The sequence below is a fragment of the Phalacrocorax carbo genome, chromosome 12 (assembly GCF_963921805.1).
Source record: "Phalacrocorax carbo chromosome 12, bPhaCar2.1, whole genome shotgun sequence".
NCBI classification, from domain to species: domain Eukaryota; kingdom Metazoa; phylum Chordata; class Aves; order Suliformes; family Phalacrocoracidae; genus Phalacrocorax; species Phalacrocorax carbo.
This window is the reverse complement of record NC_087524.1, coordinates 20,060,390-20,084,765: the sequence shown is the minus strand read 5'-3', so window position 1 is coordinate 20,084,765 and position 24,376 is coordinate 20,060,390. Positions and strand designations below refer to the sequence as shown.

The 24,376-nt window shown below is 40.6% G+C and overlaps 1 protein-coding gene across 2 annotated transcripts in view; it reads left to right on the top strand.

Annotated features, from left to right (window-relative positions):
- Positions 1–24,376, top strand: part of ADAM12 (ADAM metallopeptidase domain 12) — a 191,250-nt gene that overhangs the window by 129,592 nt on the left and 37,282 nt on the right. For both annotated transcript variants that reach the window (XM_064464375.1, XM_064464376.1), the window contains exons 8-11: positions 375–446; positions 2,171–2,340; positions 3,527–3,611; positions 8,916–9,064. In XM_064464375.1, the coding sequence (XP_064320445.1) occupies positions 375–446; positions 2,171–2,340; positions 3,527–3,611; positions 8,916–9,064 (476 nt within the window). The remainder of the gene's footprint in view (positions 1–374; positions 447–2,170; positions 2,341–3,526; positions 3,612–8,915; positions 9,065–24,376) is intronic.

Below are 24,376 nucleotides of genomic sequence, written 5' to 3'. Positions count from 1 at the left end.
ATTTTGCTACTTACTTTTTTTTTTTTGGTCTCCTTGAGCACTGCTAGTTAGGGAATTACAGTCACTCTGCTGCAAGAGCTGAAACAGCTAACAGAAGAGCCTTTTCTTTTTCACAAAACATCAGTCTCTGAAAGATCCCTGTGTAAAACTTGGGGATTTTAAAACCTTTTCATGAGAACCAGAATCCTACCCCACAGCCTGTGCTTATTCTGAAGCAGACGGTGGTCCCATGAGGCCAAGAGGAGTCTGCCGATGGCCCTTGGTTGCACTGTGTCATTCCCAAACATCACCGACAAAGCTGGCAGAGTAGGGTGGCTGGTGGGGGGAAACTGTGATATTTGTGCTGCTAGTACATTGACCCTTTACATTCCAAGTTTCAGAGACAAGGCAAGGATGTGGAAAAAATTAAGCAGAGGCTGATAGAAATTGCAAACTATGTTGATAAGGTAAGAACATAAGCATTATTTCACTTTTTCCAAACTTACTACACTTTCTGAAGGTTGTTGCTGTGAAGTCTATGTTTCTTCTACTAGTAAATTAAGAAAGCCACCATGCTCAGATTGGCAGCTTTCACAACATTTGCCACTTTCCTTATTCACCCGCCTTTTCAAAGAGCTACCCCTGCTGCTTCCCTTATACTCCAGTATTTCAGAGCAATGCTTCTCTCCAACCAGTAAAACTGGTTTAAGTAAACTTAAACCTTTCATATGCCCTTCAACATACTAAGACCTGAGCTCTGCTCTGCTATATATGGGATGTATATATCTGCGAAGCACTACCTCTAAGGAAATATACAATTTAGCCCTAGGATTTTATTAACATGGGAAGAGTGTGGGGATAATCACATATGGAACAGCCTGCAGAAAAAAGAATCATTTTGAGGAGGATTTTGGAGAACAAAGTCCTTTGCAGCAGCAAGGGAAGGTCCAATTGTAAGGGCCACAAAGAACCTGTGACGACACGGTCAGTAAGATATATAGCCCAAGGAAGATGGCAGAATTAAAAATCTGCAGTGCTTAAGGAAGCAGAAGTTGATGGCTGAGTGAGCGTGATAAGAGAGAGACGTGCACTAGGTTTTTTGTATTTGAAGTAATTTCTTGACAATAAATAATAATGCTGAGCCCTCTACAGTGCTTTCTGAACAAATTAAAGTTTATTTTTGTTGTGCCGTATGGCCATAAAAAATTAGGAGTCCAGCAGTGAAATTATAACTGAGGGAGTCTTAATTTAGCTGAGAACTTATCAAATTATAGTTCAAGGGCAATAACTCAAGGAGAAGCATTCTTGATTAAAAACAAGCTGCTGAAGACACCTCCACCGCTCCCATAATTGTCTTGCTGACTTATTACTGGAGGACAGGTGTTTATATGTTACCTGCTCAAAATTAATTTTGCACGTTATAATATATTTATGTTTCATGCTTAATTTATGCTCAGGAAATGCCAAAGTTATCCAAATGACTGTAATGCATATAAACAAGACAAAGATCTAGTATATGCTTTTCTCAGACTGCCAGCCAAATCTGGACTTGATCGATTTTTGAATCCTTCTTCACATTAGTCTTTCATTAGGATTGTTATCTCTGCTCCATTGCTAACGCTGCTCCGGCTCCCCTCTTGTAGCAACCGTGGCATTTACCAGTGGGATAACAGTGTATGTAGTGCTAAATCACTTGTTTTTATCTTCTGTGAGCAAGAGTCGATGACTCTGGCTAAATTTTCAGCTACGATTTTGGACCACAACCATAGCACAGCACAGCTGCCTCTACCTCTCGGTTTACATTGGCGCTAGCGATGGAGGGCAGCCACGGAGAGAGCCATCTGCCATAGCAACAGGTTTGTTCAGACTTGAAGGGCAGGTGGAGGTAGTTGCAGCATTTAATCTTGAAGGAAGATACCAAACTTGGGTGGCACATGGAGAAGTAAGGTATCTCTGGATGTCTTTGAATGCCTTATGGGTATTTAGTCAGGTCAGAACTGGTTTCTATAAGTCATGGAAATGTTTTGTCTGTGTCAGTCCTGTGAGGTGTTCACTTTTGCCCTGGAGAAGAGACCATTTAGGCCTCTGCAAGGAAGTTCATACGCACATTATGCTTCTGCTGAAATATTCTAATCCAATGTGCTCTAAAATGGGTTTTAGAATCATGTTTCTGTTTTTCTTTTCTCATTAGTTCTATAGGCCACTGAATATTCGAGTAGCCCTGGTCGGAGTGGAAGTATGGAATGACATGGATAAGTGCTCTATTTCTCAAGACCCTTTCACCAGCCTTCATGAATTTCTAGACTGGAGAAAGCTAAAACTGCTACCTCGTAAACCCCATGACAATGCACAGCTGATAAGGTAGACTTGACACTCTATTTAATAGCGGCTGAGATTTCAGTGATTTGAGGATAACTGTACTGAATTCTTCCCCGGTTGCTAAGCTGTTGGGAGGAACATCTGTGCTCCTGAGGGTTTGTCTTTCCCCTCCGTAAACATCAAACATAAAAGCATTTTGCAGAGCCCTTCAGCAGATGCTTCAGATTAATTTCCTTCCGCAGCCCTATTACTTGTAGGCCTTTCCTGAATACAACTCATGTAGAAGTGTAGATGGTTAATAAGCTGGTAAATACTAAGGGTATGAATTTACAAGCAGTTTAGGCTGGTCTCAGTCTAAATTGTTACTGAAAAAGGCAGTCCTGCCCTCATCCCGAAAGCAGAGCTAAGGGGGCACTGTATGAAGCCTGTTACTAGAAAGACCTCAGTAAACTTTAGAAGGCTGTCTAAATTGGACAAGTCATGTGCGTTTGTGACTTAAAAATTAAATCGTACACATCTTTTACCCTGCTGCTTTTTCCTGGATTAAAGTAATTGAGTAAACATGCTCAAAGTAAAAGTACTCTTTAAAAAGAAAGAATAAGAGAAACATCTCTTTCTTGAACCAGGTATCCGTTTAATCAGTGAATCATTCTTTATGCTATACAGATAAACATACCTGACAATTTAGTAATTAAAAGGAGCTCTTTACTCATTACATAGATCTTACATTATCTGCGTAAGAATAGAGCGAGCCCTTCCAAACTGCCCCTCATGAGATGTTTGATTACTCTCTATGTATAATAATGTTTCGTTTGGAATGATTGCATTCTAGGCTGTGTATTATAACAAGTAGCATATAAACTTCCCACTGCATTAAAATAACCCTTCTCTGAGCTAGAGACATTATTTTTATGTTTTTATTTCTATTCCCATCTTCAGTCAGGCAAAAAGAAAGGAAAGAAGGGTCCTGTTACAGCAGTAAACCCAAAGGACAGTGATCAAACGGATCTTTCTCATAGCAGGGATGCTGTTACTGTCAGTTTGGCAAGTTGACACGACTAATCTGTGCTTTTCATTGTTTTAAACCTGCAAATGTCTGGAGCTGACACATTTGAAATAGGATCATTGTTTGAGATTGGCAAAAATACAAGACTGAAAATAATAGGGCAGTACTTGTCACTGAATGGTGATTCTGTGATTCTTCTTCTCCTTTCCCGCCCTCCTGCAGCGGGGTGTACTTCCAAGGGACTACCATTGGCATGGCGCCCATAATGAGCATGTGCACCGCAGAGCAGTCTGGAGGGGTCGTCATGGTGAGTGGTAAAAGCATGAGACTTGAAACTGGCCCAACTGGTGCAACACAGTCTCAAGTATTGTACTGCTGTATTCTGTGCCACAACATCAGCCCCATTTGTCCCATTTTCAGTCTCAATATTATCTACATCTAGATGCACATTGCTTGTAAATGATAGTTTCCATGGTGAAAAAAAAAAATCAAAATATTGCATTAAAATATAGCATGACCTCTTTGCAAGAATCCTCTACTCCTAATTATCATTCAAATAGGTGCTGAGGTGTTGTGAAGGATGAGAACCAAATGTATTTGTTTTGCTCTTGGGTATACTAGTGTTACAGGCAAAAACAGTCTATCCTGAATCTTTTATTATATTGATTTTATTCCGTATTTTCAGAGTTTCCTGTGTAAGGCCTTATTTTCCATCTTTGCAGCACAATGGTTTTATTACATTGCCAGACAACGAGAACAAACAATGGCAGTATTTATTCTACCTGAGCCTCTTTCAAAGATATATTACTGGGAATGCTGTCGTTAGATGCTAGACATCTTGACCAATTTCTGGAAGTAGTTCTGGTACATTTTCTTTCAGGTTTTTTGTTTGGGATTTTTTGTTGTTTTAATTTTTATCTCTTTTTTGAAAAAGTGGGGGAAAAAAGTTTTGCCCTAACTAAGCTTTGCAACAGAAGTACTTTAAATAAAATCAGATGCGGAGTCCCAGAGCTTGTAGGCCACGAGCAGGCTCAGCTGGTGACCTCAGAGCTCAGTGCTGGAGCAGAAAGCCAGGGAGCCCTAAAACACCTCTTAGATAGTCTCAGAGTTCAGCCTGCGCATGTTGAGAACCTTTGTGTTTCCTGCAGCTTTGTTTAGACTTCCAGCACCTTAGGTGATGTGGCGGTTCCCTCCAGCTCTGCTGGGCACCTCAGCTGGAGATCCCTACATAAAAGAGGTTGGGAGCTCAGGAACGCACAATGTTCAGAGTTTGCATGGTCCCAAAGCTCCCAGTTCTTCAAAGCTTCATCAGGCTAACCTGGAGCCTGGGACACTAAGGCTTTCGCTTCAAGACAATCCGTGTAGCAGGGTACTTCCAGAGATACAACCCCTTGAAGCCCCTGCGTTTCCTTCCTTCTTAACTAGCATGCAAGCTGAGTTGGCCCACAATGCAGGGCTCCTTTGTGGTCTCTTGGACAAGCAGGCAAGAAGCCAAGCTGGTACAGATGTACAGATGTTTCAGACTGGGAGGACTTATGAGGTGAGGTATAGGAAAAAGTGGGAAAGAACAATCAAATCACACAACCTGGAGAAAGTCATGTCAAAACCATAAAAAAGACAAAGGCTTGAGTCTCTTGGTAGCTTTAGAAGCCGAGCCTCTAATTGGTGTTTGTTACAGCTTTTCACTGGGTACCTGGGGGATAGGTACAAAAGGAAAAGGAGGAAAAGAGAAAGAAAAAGTTGTAGGAGTCTCCCAGTGCACTTCCAAATCTTGGCAAAAGCATATACGAGGCAGAGAGCCCCATTGTATCCTTTTCACCCTCGGGCCAGCAGTCACTGCTTTGGCTTTATCTGCAGTCAGAGATGCCCTAAATGATGACATGACTTTTTTGTCCTTTTAATTTTTAGCACAAACTTTAAATATGCTACAGTGTGCTTTACTGCAAAGTCAATCCTCTGCTCTGGAAACTGTAAATTTAAACAGAAACAACAAAAAATATTTCATTCCAGTAACAAGAAAACAAGAATCAGCACTTCTTTAATGTGCTCTTGGGGCTCTGTCAGAAGAAAGACAGATTTATACATCCAGGAGAAACCCAATCCCTGCGTATGAATCGTGGGCCAAGCTGCAGCTCCAGTTGTGCAGGGGAGTGCAATGTTTCCCAGAGACTCCCACCCCAGTGAATTGAAACTTGAAGTGCAAATTAACTCAAGGCTTGCACAGCATAACTAGAAATGTTTTCCAGTTCTTTAAGCAAATACTCAAAAAGGAGCCATTCCAAAACAAGCAAACACTCACCCCCAAAACCCAAATGGACAACTGTCCAAACTGTTCCCCCCAGTTAGCAAAGGCTAATTCAAGTGTATACCAAAAAAGTTTTCATATATACCAGTACCTACAGAATAAAGCTCTACATGTGGAAGACATGCAAATGAAAGAATGATTAACTGTTAACCTGGGAGGCTAAAGCGCTCGAATGCCTCAGCACTGGGCAACTGAACATTTGCCCATCCTCATTATTCAGCCAACCTCTTACCCATCCCAACCTGAACACTCAGTACCAAGAGTCCCCACTCTCAAAACTGATCTGATAGAAGAGACCATGGAGGGTTTGCATGAGAAATAACATTTGAATACAAAAATCTGGAGTCAACCTTGTACGATCTGATTTTCCTGACTGTTTTTGAAGTTATTCAGCTCTACTGTATGATCTAAAATCCTCTGACATGCCTACCTGAGAGCTTGCTCCTCTCTACAAAAGTAGAGAGGCTGAATTCTCTCAGTGGTAGGCGACGCCCTACCTCCCACTAATTTTAAGAGAAACTCAGAGTGGGGAGAGCAGGCACCTGAGCATGAGAAGCTTTTGATGTATCAAGCTTTATAATTTTATCAGGCATTATAATTTTATTTTACTGTGATGGTTCTGTCGTGTTGCAGAAAGACCAAACAAAAGTTGATATTAAAGCAAATCTTTGAGACGTGATTCAGTCTTCATTCCCTTTCAAAAGATTGCCCACTAAATTAATGGATTTAAAGTAAAATATTTTTGTGTTGCTGCAATGTAATGTATTCTCACTCATTAAAATTTTTGTTGACTTCAGTGGGAAGTAAGGTTAAATGACAAGTGTACAGCCGAGGCAACTACATTTCAGTGAATTTTTTACATGAAATAAAAGTGTGTTTTAGGAAACTTACAGGAATAAGTTCACAACTGAGTGAAACTGCATGGAAAGTACCAGGATTGGGGCATTTGCCTATTCCAGCTGTAGGGGACGGTATTTTATTATTACGTTTTGATCTGAATCTCAGCAGAATGAAGCAGAGTTCAGCTGAAAGCAGCTGCATGTTTTGTGCAACAGCTTATAATATCTTAACAGTAGACGGTTGCTTATTTAGTGGTTGTGAAACTGTTTGGTAATGACTTTTACTGCTGAAGTTAACTTTAAAGGACCCTGATGAAATAAATCAAAGTCGCATTGCTATTCATTTCTTTAGTCCTTGTGACACTTAAATGGTCTCAGTATCAAATGGGACATGTCACTGTTTGCTTTGATAATCTTCATTTATGTTGTCGTCAAATAACTTCTTTTGCTGAGACATCACATTCCTCGTTTTAAAAACCCTCTCTAGAAACTGATAAAATTGCATTCCAAGTGGATCTGAGCAAGTAACGAGAACCGCATGGGCTGTAATGATTTTTTGCCTATTCGAGACCCAAATTACATTTCAGATCATTTATTGCTCTAGCTTTAGAGTGGACTGTGTGAATTCTTGTTTTTATTTTTAATTGCCAGCTTTAGAGGTCTTCAAATAAACATAATCTCTGTTCAGTAAGAGAGACTGGCAAAATGAATAAAAACTGAGCTCAGTTTCTTGTCTAAGTAGCTCAAAGCTGAGAGGAGTTGTGTCTAGACCACATAGCCCTAATTTCAAGGCATCGCTCCACTGTGTTGCTGGTAAATGATATGGAATTATTTCATTGTTTTCTTAATCTTTGGTCCTGGATTGTTTTCCAGTTGACTGAGAGGCTGTGCTCTTTTCATGACATCAGGTTCAATTACATTGAATTCTCTAAATATTTCATACATTATTATGAGTACAAAGATAAATCAATCTGTATGTGACTAGTACCTAGATAAGACATCTCCATATGTAGGTGTTGTGCAGGAGTATATGGTTTCTTGATTATTACAGATTATTTTGCTGCATAGGTTTACTCTGTTGTTTCTTGTACTAGGTCAGGTTGTACAGCTTCTTTCAGCAAGCAGGCATCTGAGAATATAACTGCACACAAACTGGCTGTTTTGCTAGTCACAATATTTTTATATTAAAGTTGTAAAAATCAGGAAAAACTAAAAGGAGATCTTTTATTAAAAGGTAAAATTCTGCTGAGTTTATTCCAAATGCAGAAGGAGCAGTTTCTTGTTTTCAGAATGACTGTATTCTCTTTTTTATTTTGTTTTCTGCTTGAGCAATGATTTACTAAAAATATTAGCACGGGCAGATGAAAGAAGAAACTCTTAAATCTACCCCAAGTCATGTATTAGGGGACTCATTAATATATAGTTAATGTTTTAGACAGTTTTACCTTTCACTTCTTTTTAGTCTGAAGGCTGTCTTAGATGATACTAAAAGAGTTATTTAAACTGAATATATTCATATATGCTTTTAGAGCAGGCAGCTGTACATGGTAATTCCATTTACTGACTGATAAATAGTGGATCATGCATTTATATTACATGTTTATGCCTTTAGGTAAAGCTTTCATATGAGTACAGTGGAATTTTTTTCGTCAAGGAAAATGATCAATGTGGAAAGGTCTTTTATTTGTGGTTAAGCCAAAACATCAGTCTGATCAGCAGGCTGTCATCAGCCCATGCAGTGAATTTCTCAGAAATAATTGTCCCCCAAATCAGCATTGCAACAAGAATTAATGTTAACATTTCAGTTTTGACACCTGCAACATTTAGAATATCCATAGGTGTCATCGAAGATTTCAACCTGCATTGTCCTTTCATTTTAAAAAAGGAGGTTTTCAAAGGTACTTGGTTTTTCTTACAAGGCTTGTGAAATCTTGGACTTTCTGATAGTAAAGAAACAGTCTGAAGAGTATTGAATAGACCGAGTGAAGTCTCTTGCTGCATTTGTAATTTACTTCCTGACGTGAAGGATCTTCTCAGTGTTCCCTCATCACACTCATCCTCACTCATAAATGATTACCGTTTCCAACACTCCACATCTGGCTGACTCTTTTCTGCCACTGCCATGTCTTGGGAGTTTGGGGGATTTATTCAGAAGGGGAATTTTAAGCCCTAAATGAAGAGGTGGCCCAGAAGTTCAAAGCTGCCCAACGGTCTCAAATGTCTAATGTGCTGGGGAAGCTGGGTGGCAAGGACCCCTGTCCTGAAGGTGTCATGAAATGCCCAGTCTGCACTCGGTATATGTGGATTAATTTAAAATTGTGTCCGTTTAACAAGAGGGTAACTGCAGCTGGTAAGTTTATAAAATACTTCAAAGGATGGGCAATAGGACCTTAGTGGGGGGAGCGTGTATTTTGAATTGGTTTTATATGTTGACTTCACTAGTTCTTCTGGTGTTTTTTTTTTTAAGGATCACTCAGAAAACCCTCTGGGTGCAGCAGTGACCCTGGCTCATGAACTGGGCCACAATTTTGGCATGAATCACGATACATTGGAGAGGGGCTGTAACTGCAAAGCATCTACTGATAAAGGGGGTTGTATCATGAACCCCTCTACTGGGTAAGTGCAAGGGTAAGACCAGCAAGTTCCAGTTATGGTGGAAAATGTTTAGCTTTGTTTTGTGTCTCAGGAACATTTAAGGGGAAAAAAGAAAATATTTTCAACACCTGTCAAGTCTTCTCGCAGTTATCCACCTCAAGCTGAAACAATTAAGCTTGTTAGCGGAGCACGACATGTACCATTGTACCTTTCTATTTCCCTGTTACTGGTGTGAGAGACAAAAATGCCGTAAGCAACTGGTTAATTTAAAAAAAAAAAAAAGAAAAACCAAGCTGCATTGAAAGTGTTGAATCAGAATTTCACCTCCTCTCATCTTGCCAACCGAGTATCAGAGTCATAATAGGAAATGAGCAGTGTCCCAAGGCCAAGACTAAGATGAATGTGTAGGAAATAAAGTAATGCAGGAAATATATTATTAGACTCTCTGTAAAGCCTTTGTCTTCTGCAGAGATGGTTTTTAGTTTTGCACAAACTTTTGCATTTCACCCCTTGTTAGAAGTGTGTAGCGGTATTAGCACGTCAGCAAATTAAATCTGTAAAGTCAGTGGGGTTAGAGCTGTTCAGTGGCTGGAGGGAGATCTTCCAAGAAAAGATATAAGATGCTGTGGGAAATAAAGCCAATGAACTCATGGTCCTCTCTCTGAGTCAGTGCCGAAGGGTTACTCTGCTCATGATAAAGGCACTATGTCAATGGAGAAGGACAATGTTTTTGTAGACACAAAAAGTACAGGCACCATGACCAGGGTAGCTACAGCTTGCTTCGCTGTATTTTAAAGTACTGTTAGAAACTGAACGATGTAACGAATGAGTTCTCCATGTCCATATTCAGACAAGAACCGATAGGATTAAACTGAAGTAAGAGAGAGTAGATTGACCAAGGCTTTCTGATGGTAAGTGATGTGCTGCACTGGACTGCCTGCAGAAATGTTACTGCCTGTGACTGGAAGCTGGCAAGAACCAGTCGGACAAATATCTGTCAGCAGTGTCTTATAGATCGAGCTGCATTTGCTTTGGGGCAAGGGGATGGTCTAGATGATCTTCTGATGTCTCTTCCCACTGCAGCATTCTCTGTGTGTGCTTAAACTTCATCTGTTGCTTAAAAACCTCTTCTGGGAATTGTGATCAGCTCAGGCCCTGCCTTCTCTGAGACTGCATGTTTCTGGGAAAGGAGGAGAGCAATGTGGGAGAGGCCAGGGAGTGTTGGGCAGGATTGCTCCCTGCTGGTCAGCCTAACAGCAGCCTTGGCCTTTCTTCAAAGGCATGCTGTCACCCTCCTTCCAGGCAGAAAAAGGGATTCTGGCCAGAGGCCAAGCACAGCAAGTTAAGAGACAAACAAAAGAGAGTTGTGTGTGTGGAGGAGGATGAGAGTGATTTCTACAGTTTGGAAAAGAAAAACAGCTTGGCTCTTCTAAAACAATAGGTAATAAATATCTGGACGGTACTGCATTCTGCGGCATGTCAGGGCTCGTATGCACACTGTGAAAACAAACTGAAATCTGGAAACAGGGCTCTGAGGTGCGGTGACATGATAGGTGGTAAGTGTTGGGCAGGCAGGTCTGAGCTCTGGGCTCTGAGCTCCTGAAGGGCGCGTGCGGGCTTTAATCATCTCAACTGAATTACTAGTTGGGTATCCAGTAACTCCACTTCTGAAGATAAATGTAGGAGATGCTCTCAGGACAGAAATTTCTAGCCACTTTCTGAACTCATCCCGTGAAGGAATCTCTAACGTGAGATTAGATAGCTCTTCCCTGGTTCTGCCGTCTGCACCAGAGCCCTTTGGGCATATCTGAAGCTGTCCTCTGTCCTGCATTATGCCAGCCCAGACACTTGGCTCTGGGTTGGCTCAGGGTGTGGACAGACCAACGTTGTACCTGCTCAGTGTCTTCCTCAGGCATGAGTCCAAGCAGCTCAGCTCACTTTATGCTGGGGTTTCTGTAGCACCTTACAGGTTAAACGCCGTGCCCAACTCTAGCACCCCACAGGTTTGACAGTTGGGGGAGGGGGCCATCAGGTGCACCGCAGCTTTGAAATGCTCTCTTCGGATTTTTACTGAACTTTATATACAACTTGTGCCTGAGGAAGGGATGTGGGATTCACAGAAATGGGTAGGCTGTTTTGTTTGCAGTGATTATTGGTTTATAAATGGAAATTTTAACATTGGGTTTATAACCTTAGGCTTTACCTTCACACTGTGCTGTCAAACTGTAATAAGTAGTCCGGAAGAATACTTTATGCCTTTAGCCAACCGCATTTTACCAATTTAAAATTAATACTTTGAATGTTTACCCAACATCTGACCAATGGTAGTATTCCTCTGAGCACCATTATTCAAGGAACACTGAAGAGTTTTTAGCTTTGGAAGTATGTGTCTGTTAAGGGAAGGCCAAATTAACATTCCCTACCTGAAAAGCATTCTTAGAGTAGGAGGAACATTAAAACAAAGAGCATCCCAGGGTAGCCAAATACACTTAGGGAGACAGCCTGCTCTCTCTGTATGGTCATTGGCACTCACTCTATGCCCTTCTAATTTCTGTTGGTTTAAGGTAGATTTAAGAAGTGCAAGAAAAAAAAAATCTTTGGGCTGAAGCTAGTGTAAAAAGTACAAGCCCCTGAGAAGTCCTTATCTGATATCTAAAAGCAATAGGAAATATCTCGGTTATAATAGAAAAGCTGTAAACTTTACTTTGGAGTCATTTGTGTGGTTGTGCAGCAAAAGGATTGAAGGTTTTTTTACTTAAAAGTGATTTCATTAATTATTGCCATCTTCTTCCAGTTCTTATGTTTCAGTCTTTGAAGAGGTCTTGAAAATTGCTTCTTGGTGGAAAAAATCTCCAGGGATCAGTGTGGAATTTAAACACTGTTGGGTCTATCCTTTAATGAGACTCCTATGGTTTTTACTTTTAAAAGATACCAGCGAGATGTGTAGCACTTTTGCGTGAGCTACAAATGCCTTAAAGACTCACTACTTTAGCAAAATATATTTTGTATGACATGGAATTAGGCATACAAACCCCAAAATTTGTGGCACTCCAGGCCTTTTAGAGATTCCAATATCTGCTATGGAAATTGCATAAATCCTACCATAGAGGGTTTGGGGGTTTTTTTAAATAAAAATCTTATCAACAAGGAAATATTTAATACTAACACATTGTTCCCTTTCTTATGCATGTTTTAATGATATTCCTTCAGTTGTTTCAACCATAGACTGTTCCAAGTGAAAAAGAAGTCTATAAGGAGTCTTAAAGAGATTTGCAAAGCTTTTTACCAAGATCCCAGTATCTGAAAACTGAGGGACTAGGCTGACTCAGTGACACCATTTCAGTATTCTGCTTGTTTTCCAAGTATCCCCCTAAAGTTTCCACTCTTAGGAGTGAAAATATTCTTCCTGACAGCTAGATAAATACAAAAGAGTTCTGGTGGAACCCCAGTCATTACTCTAGATTTATACCACTGCAACTAAAAGCGGAAATTAGCACAAATTGTAGAGCAAAATTATGCCAATTAGCAGTGTTTGTTTATTCAATAATTTTGGAAGTGCACTTTTTATGTGCTCTTTCATCAAAATTGAGCACAGGTATCTCCATGGGAGTTGAAACCAGGTAAAAAGTAGTTGAAGGCTTAAGAGTTAATATATGCTTGAGATTTCTTGCCAGACTTAAACATTTTTAGTTAGTATTCTTCCTTCCTGTAAGCCCAAGTGTTTATACTTCCCCTCACCCTCATGTCTGTGTCCTTGCCTGTAGCATGCTTTTCTAGTTTATATACAGGTAATTTAAACAACTAGCTTGTCATCAGGGAAATTGAGCACATAGTAAATATGTTCTTCTTTCCCTTTACCAGAAAGTACTCCTTGATGCCTTTCCGTTCCCCCTGCCCCAGTTTAGGTGTCAATGAGAGACCAGAAATCCATTAAGAACAGCTAGTTTTACCAAGCTCATGCAGATGCTGATCCTACTGTCGTCTCCTTCCCTTTGTGGAGTCCCATGATTTGTTATAACCAAAGCTGCTTTCCTTGTCATCCCGCAGAAATGTGTTGCTCTTACCAGGATCGGTTCTTGTTGCTGAATCATCCCAGACATGGCTAATTGAAATGCCAGGCAGGCTTCTAGGATAGAGCTGGTTTTTTTCATCTCTCTTTGCGCTTCCATGGACAGAAGCAGGTTTTTGCCATGCTGACAGAAAAGAGGATGACAGGCAAAGGGCTGCTTTGTAGTGTCTCCTCCAGTCCCGTTTGCACCTGGCTATGGGAACAATAGAGATTTTCTCCAGGTCTGCCCTACTGCCCACACCCCATTTCTTTTGCAGCCCATGTATTATGAGATGAAATACCTCCTGTTGGCCTGGAAGGCTACATGCTTTAACCATAGCCTGGAAGCTATCTTTATGGCTATAAATCAATGGGGGGGTTTTTTTACACACCCTTTCAGCAGACCCCACTTACCCATTGCATTGAAACTGCAAATGGAAAATGCAAACCAGCTTGGAGTTTGTCCTCGCAAACAAGTACAACTGTAGGAAGACAGGATGGGTTTGTGCTGAGGAATCATGACTGTGTCTGGAAGGGCATGCTTTCAAATGCCCTTGAACTCTAACATCAAGCACCGTCACTTTGTGTCCAGTCTTCCAAATCTTGTCTTGACAGGACAAGGGATGATGGTTTTGAACTAAAGGAGGGTACATTTAGACTGGATGTAAGGAAAAACTATTTTACTACAAGGGTGGTGAAGCACTGGAGCAGGGTCCCCAGAGAGGTGGTAAATGCCCCATCCCTAGAAACATTCACAGCCAGGTAGGGCGGGGCTCTGAGGGACCTGATCTAGTTGAAGATGTCCCTGCTCACTGCAGGGAGGTTGGGCTAGGTGACCTCTAAAGGTCCTTTCCAACCTAAACCATTCTATGATTCTATGAAATGCTGCTGCACATTGAGCACAACCTGGCAGCAGGTCATGTAAATCTACTTCAACTCATTTCTACCTTGACTGTAAATTGCCCAAAGACCATAACGAAGAAAAGATTAAATAAATGCAAAATAATTGAAATAACAAATCCTTAGGAAAAGAAAAATACTGTATGGGCTATTGCTTCATGATATGAAACAAGCATATATTTAGAAAGTCCAAAGCCTGATGTGTAAGAGACATCTTGGCCATTGCTATTTGCTCCACAGACTTTTGAATTAAAGAATACCTCTTCAGAAACTTTTGTTTTAATCTAGGTCCCTCGTAGACTTGTTTTTCCTCTGTTCCAATAATTGCCTTGTTCCGGGGCGTACACTGGTTTGCATCCCCTTCATGGCACGAAGCATTAGGGACAGAAGCCAGTTGGTGCCATTCGGAAAGGTCTGGGCCAGTAGCATAAACAAGGAAGCAGCTTCTCTATGATAATTTCTCTGCACAAGAAGTCCTTTTTGTCATATTCCTTTGAGACTGATGTTCCTTAGGAAAAGTCAAAGAATGAATTGAGTCCCTCTATGACTGCTTTCTTTTCTTTTTTTCTTTTTTTTTTTTTTTTGGCTATTCTTATCTTGGATCTTGTGTTACCATTTCCATTTTCACAGCTAGAATTTAAAGTCAGTGTATCTTTCTAATTCGATCAGGTTTTAAATTCAATTTACCCAGATAAATATGCCTGCATGTTACAGGGATCTCGGACTGTTGCACTGTGACTTTGTGTTGATGGACGTGCCTGTGTTCTGCCTGTGCTGCGGGGCAGCCTGGGGCCGTGCTCCGGCCAGGGGACCGGCTTTTGTGTAGCAGTCATAAATGAGGAAAAAGGAGAAATGGAGTTGAAATGAATTCTTTAACCTCTCAGCTCTTGATGATGATTTTAGAGGATTTTTATGGAACTGTGCCTCTCGGAGGAAAATAACGGCTAATTTTGAGTAATTGCCTTTCAGTACACAATTTCATTTTAACTATTGAGATTTTGGAGGCAGGATTTGGGGGAGGAGAACAATTAGGAACACCGAAAGAGCACATAGTAGAAATCATACAAAGAATGTAGAAAAATACTGGTTCATCTACTGCTGAAATTCGGAGACTTTTTTTTTAACCAATCCAAAAACCACCCACAGTTATCAGTGTGTTTTTAAGTAAAATTGAAGCCTTTATGTTAGAAGTAAGACAGATAGCCAATGGGAAGCTGCATATTTATGAATGAGAGTGAGAGCAAAATATCATTTGTTAAGAATCGGCTGAGCGACAGTCTCAAATTAAACTAATTGACTCAATCTAAGTACTACTGAGGAGAAATGGGGAAAAATTAAAGATGGGAAGGACCATCAAGGTCAGCTCGTTCTCTCTATTAAAGTAAAATTAAGTGATAGGTCATGGGCAAGTGAATTACAGAATCTGTGTATAGAGTCTCTATCCAGAAGCCATCCAATATTTCTGATTACTGCATTACGTCAACACCACGAACTGAGCGTTTGAGCAGAGAAATTGACCCGCGGATCTAAACCCCAACCTGATTTGCTCCTCTGCTGCAGTTTATTTCCATGTCTGGTGAACTGGAATAGCGTTTTGTGGGGCTACGTGATAATCCAGGTGATGGAAATCATCCAAGTTAAAAGCAAGGCTTGTGGGGGCAGAAGAATGTATACTAATGAGGTTTATTTAGTGATCTGTCTGGCAGTTCAGGCACACGGTTATCCTGATGCAGCTGGCGTAACTGCAAAGAGCAGGATTGGGTCAGGGTGAGGAGATGCTCAGCAGCTTCTTCGTCTGCCTTCACCAGCAAGGGCAGCATCTGGGGGAATAGCACCCTGACGCTGAAGTGTGTTACACAACTGATGTCCTTTGATGGTGCTGAAGGTCTGCTCTTCCCTCGTGTATCACCCATTACCATTAATGAGATTCAGAGCTGCACATCAAAACAAGGCTAGTAACAGTAATGCTGATTTTATAATGCACAAGTATATATTTGCATGATAGACGGATGGCTGATGTCTCCCAGAGAACTGTTTCACTCAGTTCTCAGTAGGGTTGGCTCTCAAAGGCTTTCATGGCGAGTCTTGTTATTTTGTCATCTGCTTTTCTTTGATTTCTCTTTCTAAACTGCCATACAAAAAAAAAAAATATATTTAATTACATTATAAACGTGTAGTTAAATAAATAAAACAGAGTTGAAATCTATTAAGACAAGTTATGAAAGCACTAATCATATGTGTCATTTATTGTATTAAGTATTCCTTTCAATCGCATTTCTTCTTTTTGAAAAATGATCTCAAGGAAGCAGGATATAAGGTCACCTTGATTTTGGTTATTCAAACTCTGAACTGGAGTCTACAGAACTGGGCTCTGAAAACATACACCCTCCAGAGATTTCCAGCACACTAGCTTCAGGAGACAGTCAGGTATGCCATGAAAACAGCATTTTGGCTTTGGTACCAAATCAACTTGAAGTGAACACCGCTTATTCCAGCACTTCACGAGGTAAAAAAAACCAAACCAAAACAACCTAATTAAAAAAAAAAAAAAAAAAAAGCTAAAAAAAGACAAAAGGTCGTGCTAGAAATGGGACGGACACCAGAAATACAGTGTGGGATAGGATGCTTTAATCTACTGACTGGTTCTTTTTCCTTTCTAGACATCTCACAGCATCTTGTAGCTGCAGAGCCGTTAAACATCAGATAATCAAACCATTATTAGTTAGCACAGTATTTCCTGACCCCTCTCAGTTTGTTTTCAGCTGTGCAGACCTCACTTTGCATTTTTCGGTCTGGCAGCTTAGAGACATTAAACTGTGGAGTCAGCAGAACTATCTGGAATTACCTCTGTTACAGTTTGAAGAAAATGAAATTATCTTTAAGATGTAAACAGTTTCTAATTAAACTCTGAAGTTGTTTATGTTTCCAAACCGGTCTGAGCTGAGCTCTCCACAAAGACAGACTTCTTTGTTGTCTTTTTCTTTTTTTAATAAAGTTGATATACTGATGTAATAAATTGCTTGTGACAGAGCTAGGTCTGTTGTGCCAGCAGTGCAACTGTTTTTTAAAAAAAAGTTAAGCAACGTATCCCTATGCCCTAGTAATTTAGCACATTGCATTCTGGTCCTTCCTTTAGTAGGAAACAGCCACGAGATTAGAGAATAGATTTATGTGAGTCTTTCACTTAACTCCAAGTAGCCCCATGTCTGCAGTGCATTTGGCATTCCCTGTTGTTAATAATTTCCATGCATTACAGATATATTTAATGGTTGAAGTAAATAAGATCTGCATTGAAGAATTAGTGGCATTGGTTGAAATACATCACACGTTTCCCAGTCCTTTACGGGAGTGGGTCACTGTTAACAATTAGCACACAGAGCTACAGGGCAGGTCTTTAAGAAGAAAGATTCTGCTTTTTATTTTAGTTTACTCTTTCACATTTCAGTAGATGTGCTGTTAGAATTGAAAATATTTGGCTTTTCTGGTGTATTCTAGAGGAGAACTCGTACAGATTTACTGCATGCATTTTCTGTAAGTGAAGCTGACAAGGAGAGAGGTTACTTCTCAAATGAAAACACATTTTACTTCTGGTGTGATTATTTATAGCAGATACTTAAGGACAAGTCGTGGTTTCTACTATGTGATGTATCCAGAATTGGTACAGCTTTACTGGCTTGGATGCTAGTATGTGAGAGCTCAGCTGCGTTTTGTCTTGTCGGTTTAATATCCATAGAAAATATGGCTCTGTAAGGGACATTTTTCTCTTGCACTACTGCTATTGCCATGACCCATGAGAACAAATCATATAAGGACATTTTCTTCTGCCTTAGCTTTCTGTTTCATCAAAAAAAACTTTTCGACCTGCAGGGATGAATCTGTAGTGCAGTGCATGGAGAATTAAGCACACAATGTCCAGTTTTAATTGGTGTTAATGAATTCCAAATTCCTAGAGTATAAATGGAAACATACCTTAAAGGGCATATTCTTAAGGTCACATGAATGCTCCTTTTTGAACATGTGCTGTATGCCCTGAAGCACTTTAAGGAATTTATGTTGACTTGGAAGGCTGAATCACTGTAATTAAATGATGCCTACAGCTGCATTTGCCACAGTTGTCATGGGAATCACAGAGTCTTTTGTGCCTGGGATAGATGTGCAAAATGTTTAAAATTCAGAGAGGAAGGATGTCCATTTTACCCCAACAATTTCTTCCTGCAAAGTCGTTCTTTGCCTTTTCCAACGTCAAAGCCTATTACAAAGTCCCAGAGCATTTACACGATTCTTGTGGCAGAAAAGCAGGTAGGCTCCATTTCAGCTTTTTAAAACTGAATAGCGCAGCTCCGGTGGTGAGACGAAGATAAGCAACCACCTATTTTAGTGTAAAGTCACTGAAAATAAAGAGGGCAAATAACTTTGGTGTCCTAGGGAGCCTTTCTGGCTGCTTCTAACATAGCATGGAAATTGTGTTCATCTTCATTGATGTTCTCCTGGCAGGTGACCAGCACTAAAAGTGAAATCCAGGCTCCCTCAAAGTTGGTAGGAAAGCTCCTATGGACTTCAATAAGGCCAGGATTTCATCGGGATACGTATGGATTCCTTTAGATTTCTCGGAAGCCTTTCATTCCTGTGAGTGAAAGTTTTAATTTGCTCACTTAAGGGTCCTAAGTCTTAGGTCACGGCTGGATCCGTTCTTTTCTTATGGCTTGAAATAATGATTACATATAATGTTGCTGCTAATGAGTTTATTTTCTTTGTTCAAGCTCTGTGAAAAAAGAAAGAAAGATAGAAAAAGTGATTCGTTGCTATTTTATATTTATGAATTTTTAAAAATAATTCCACTTCCATTTGTCTAAGGTGATTTAGGTGATATGGGATAAACTACTTTTTTCTCAGTGCTTGTCTTGTAGCAAAAGGGAAGGTGGAAATGCTGGGGAATGCAGTCAGATTTCTGGCACTGTTATGCTGCACTTATCTTTCCTTTGGATCTCCTAAAAGACAAAAAAAGAATTGAGCCGTGCTGCTTGCAAGTCAGATACTGCTGTCCTGAAGTCCTGATTTATTAAGAGAGCAGGTAGCACAGATGTTAAGTGAAATCGATATGAGCCTGTTCCCCAGGCATATATTTTTTTCTGGCTTTTTGCAGAGCTCAGACATTTTTCTTTAGCACCCACGTCTCTCCAACTGGTTTTGCCATAAGCTTCATTCTCTTAGTGCTTCTGCTACTGGTCTTCCTGGTGGGCAGCTTCTTCATGTGCTTTGTCCAGAGGGCTGCTTCCCAAATCTCTTCGCCCCAGCCTGGGTTCCTCCTTGTGGAATTTAGCCCTCCTCGGAGTCTTCTCCCCTTAACTTGCTGTCATTTGATCTGCTCACCTGATGTGCAGGCTCATCCTCACCTGAATCCATCTGCTGAGGCCAAGTACCCACGGCATGGCAGGTCTTTAAATCAAGCTGGTCGCACTGATTACATCAGCTGGGAGGATATTGGTGTATGCCGCTTTCCTTCCTCAGGGTGCAGTATATCACCAGCTGTGCTTATGGTGCACACAGGCAGGAGAGGAGCTTGTACCGGTGAAAGGGGGAAATTTCCAAAAAGAAATATCATGGGTTGATTTTTCTGTATTACAATCTGGGTTTAATATTCCCTTTTGCTTGGTCTGCTTTGGTTTTTGAAAAATGATTTTGTTCTTCTCCCTCACCCAAACGCACTCTCTATAAAATGCTCCTCTCAAAACCAAGTTCCCAAAGTCAGATTTATTTTTTTTTTCTCCCAATCTGCTCCTGACGTACTTAAAAAACAATTTTAAGGCTTTTCAAGGGAGAAAATCAGAAAGTAACTGCCTAAAACAAAAGCTGATTGTAAAATCATGTTGGGAACTAAATGAAGTGTCATCATGATGTAGTGCTGCCCTAGCATTTCAAGCCAGGTCAAACAATGCCTTTTATCTCACCAGAAATCAGTAGGAAGCTGATCTTCAGCAAGGTATTTTGAGCAAGGAGATGGACCATTTGTCTTTATTTGCTTGTCACGTGCTGAGGATGTCGTGTTTTCTGTGAGAAATTTAAACACGGGGCATTCTGGTTGTTCCTATCCACTGTTTCCTTCATTGCTGGCAGGCACGGTACGCCTGCTGCCCTGCTTTTCCTTAGCCTGGGACCAGACCTGACCTGGTCTTTTCTTCCCTTCCCCTGCTATTTGTTGCTTTTTCACTTTTACTGTAGTCAGCATTGGATTAACCTCAAATTCTAAGTAGTAGATTGTGAAACATGAACTCTCAGCAATCCAGCAAATTTTTATTAATGAGCTAGTGGTCTAAAAGGAAACAGAGCAAAAGATGAGCCAGAGGCAAATCCAAACTGATTATAGCTACTTTCCTTGGCTGTCTGGTTTACAGCAGGAAGAACAGTCGTCTGAGTTCTATTCCCATAGAGCTGTTGCAATGCAGATAACTCCAGCATATTCAGAATACTGTCAGGATTGATAAATTGGTTTAGTATTGCTTCACCCCCCAGAACATAGAAGTGAAAGTCACAATAGGCCTCTCAACAAGAAAAAAATTCTCTGACCCTGCATTTGCCAAAGTAAAAGTAACTGCTAATAATATTTTATTTGGCAGTTTTGTGACTGCAGAAATATCAAGCCATGACAGTGTATACTGTATAAAGCCATTAAGTTTTGATCCTTTGCAGAAAGTACTTTTCTGAACCATCCAGCCGTTTGTTTCATCTCTGCTTTCTGCCCTGAAGACCCACATTCAGTATTATAAATCTGCCCTTTTGAATATTTCAGGTAGTTAAATTTTCACCTTCAGCTTAATGGGAGAGGCCAAGTCTCAACTGGGGCTATGACAATCCAGTCTAGGCACCTGAAGTGAGATTACTTGAATGCATTCTGGGAATCTGCGCTATCCCCAGGGCCAAATTAAAATGAATCTAAGGCATTTGTGTGTGAAGTTTAAACATTTACTTGGAAAGAGTTTCTTTTCAATAACCCTGGAAATTTCATTGTAGCACAACAAGCCATTGCCACTACATGTCAATTAAATTAACCACTAGCGGGACATATTCACAGTTAGTTATTAGAAGTGTAAAAAACTACCATGTAGTGATCATGACAAAAGCTGGAGGAGAAATCTAGGCTTGTTTTTAAATCACTGACCATGAACTCAGACAGCAAGAGCTTTGATGTCACGTATAACTACATGGCCCAATTCCGTGCTCTACTTTATTGATGCTCTAGGGATTAACACTATAAAAGAGGAGCAAGAGAGTGAAAAATAGGCTAGAAAAATAAGTATGAGTTGTCAGACATCTAGTGCCTCTTGACGCAAACTTCCCATTTCAATACTTTATATATATATATTTAAACCACTCTACATTTTTAGCTACATCCTTCCAACACTGCCAAAAAAGGTGTGCCCCATTAGCTCTGGGACTGGTGTCTTACACAAAGCTCTGTCATGTGCTGCTGCAAGGGCCTGCACATCTTCCAGGGGCCCAAAGAGTCCCCTCCTCCCACTTGTCCTGCGTGTTTGTCACCTGCAAAAGCTTTGAGTGGGAGGGAATCTACAGCTACCTTTAGGGTCTCCCTTTACTTTATTGTGCTTGGGGGATCTACTTTAAAATTTCACTTCTGTCTTTCTCACTCAAAAGTATTTGCAAATGAAGACATCGTTTAAATAATAGATTAAAAAGCCCTTCCATATTATGGTACTTGTCTAATTGTTTTTTAATTACTATTAAAACATGAGGTGTATGAAATAATGTGTAATGACTGAATTCTATACATGAAGGGATCTGTAGTAGTTGAACACCTATTTCAATATCAAAGAAAACTGGGGTTTATCTCCTGCTTAATACCTAATTCTGTGAGGTTCCTTATGCTTATTAATTCATTATCATATGTACTGTACAGAATAGATGAAATGTCAAGAAAATGTCATCTAATAGCAAACTCAGTTTTATTCTAGTAGGCTCATATCTCTTTGGAGACCATAAAAAGTTGTTGTGAAGAGGTGGGAGAGCAGTAATAATGTGTAGAAGGTTAAAACCAAAGGGGATGCTTTTTACCAGGAAAGAATTATGTCAATTAGATCAGGGGTTAGAGGAAGCTGGAAAATTGTCATAGTTCCTTGAAATCAACACCTCACTGGGTGTAGAAAGATTCGTGTTGTTGAGTTTCTACCTTCTAGAGGTTTATACTTGTGTTACTCTCTCTACTGCTGACAGTTTTTTCCATGATAAAAACTCATAGCAGTTGTCCTGGTTTTGGCTGGGATAGAATTAATTTTCTTCCTAGTAGTTGATCTAGTGCTGTTTTGGATTTAGTATGAGCATGACGTTGATAACACACTGATGATTCAGTTGTTGCTAGGTAGTGCTTACACCAGTCAAGGACTTTTCCAGCCTCCCAAGCTCTGCCAGGGGCACAAGCAGCCGGGAGGGGAGGGGGCACAGCCAGGACAGCAGATCCAAAGTGGCCAAAGGGATATTCCGTACCATAGGGCATCATGCCCAGTACATAAACTGGGGGGGCTGGCCAGGGGACAGGTGCCGCTGCTTGGGGATGGGATGGGCATTGATTGGCAGGTGGTGAGCAGTTGCATCACTTGTTGTTCCTGGGTTTTGTTCCTCTCTCTCACTTTTTGTTTTCTTTTTCATTACCATTACCATTATCATTACTATTACTACATTACATTTCAATATTAAACTGTTCTTATCTCAACCCACAAGCTCTCTTACTTTTGCTTTTCAGACTCTTTCCCCCATCCCACTGGAGGGGTGAGGGTGAGCAAGTGGCTGTGTGGTGCTTGACTCCTGACTGGGGCTAAACCACAACAACCTAAATTAACAAAAGCAACCCTGTCTCTATTGTTTAAGTTTAAACCCCGTATTTTAGGTTCCTATGTAAGACTGGGATATGGAATAGAAAACCAACACATTTGTGTGTAAGTCATTCTGTAGACTCTGAAGAAGAGGGAGCTCAGACTCATACCTTCTGCCTCCAGTAAAGGATCTGAGTTGCTTTCCTTCCCTCCAGTTGTAAATGAGCCACTGTGCAGCCAAAAATCAAAAATATTGGAGACCAAGGAGAGTAAGTATTTGTATTTGTGAATCTCAAAGGGTCCTAGGGTTCAGACAGACACAAAGAGACACTGTGATGTTCAGTTCAGGCAAGGTGTTGTCATGGAAAGTGTTGGAAATTCAGGTGCTTAACTAGTGAAATTTCTGCCTCAGCAAGCTGGGACTCAGCACCCCTCTTGTCTTTGAGCACCTTCCAGCTCCAAAAAAGCACGGCTGATGCCGTAGCTACTTCCAGACATGGCCTCTCAGGCTTGATTTTTCAAGCATTCTGGACAAAGCCTGGTCCCAGTTTTCTGTACCTTCGGGAATCAGCTTGTCAACAGTTGTTTCAATAAGTATGCTCTGGAAAATCAAAATGCCCTTTTAAAATTGATATAATCTCCAATTATCATATTACCTAAGGGAGGAAGGCCTGGTGGTACTTAATAGAGCTCTTTGGGGCTGTTGTGCATTTTAATCGAGTGAATAATTGTAAAATACTTTAGGGCCTTTTGGTAAAAGGCTCTGTTTAAACATTGCCATAATGCTGAAGAATCAGGTTGTGACATGAACTGGAATAAATGAACCCTATAAATAGATATATAATTTATATGTACACATAACGTATGTGTGCATGTATACCAACATTTTGGAGAGAACAAGGCAATTGCTTTACAAAAGTCCTACAGTTCTTGAATAAGAAAAAGCAGAGATTGGATAGCAATAATCGTAATAATCAAAATGTTAGTTTTCAAGATATTGTGAACCTGCAGTTTATCCTCCTGTGCAACGCATAGAGAATTGCCAGAAGCATTGGTGGTGTTACCGCTTAAGTGATGCTTCTTGAGAAACAGCAAAATAGCTTATGTTCTGTGGTGGAGGAACACAGAGGAGGAGGATTCAAGGTACTAAATGTTTAGATGCCCAAAGATATAGGTAGACCTGGTTTGGAAGAACCACAGGAGTTTTACTTCGGATGGCTTTCCCAAGGTATTGCTGCAATGCAGTGGCAGGGTTTGGAATGGAGCAAACCTCTGCAGCCCAAGTCAGTGCCCCTCCAGGCATTTTCCAGATGGAGCAACGGGAAAGACAGCAACAGCGAGCATGGCACACCATCCTCCGTGGCAGTATCGCTGCTAGGTCTGGGGCTGATCTGCCCTGTTACCCTGCATGAACCAGTAGCCACTCTGAATGCTTCGGCTGTCTGATCTCTTAAGACTATAATTTTCTGGGGCAGTGACTATCTGTTTCTGTGCATGTGCTCTCTTGTTATTCAGCCCATTAGGAGGGGAAATACCTCTGAAATGGAGATGATGGAGATGAAC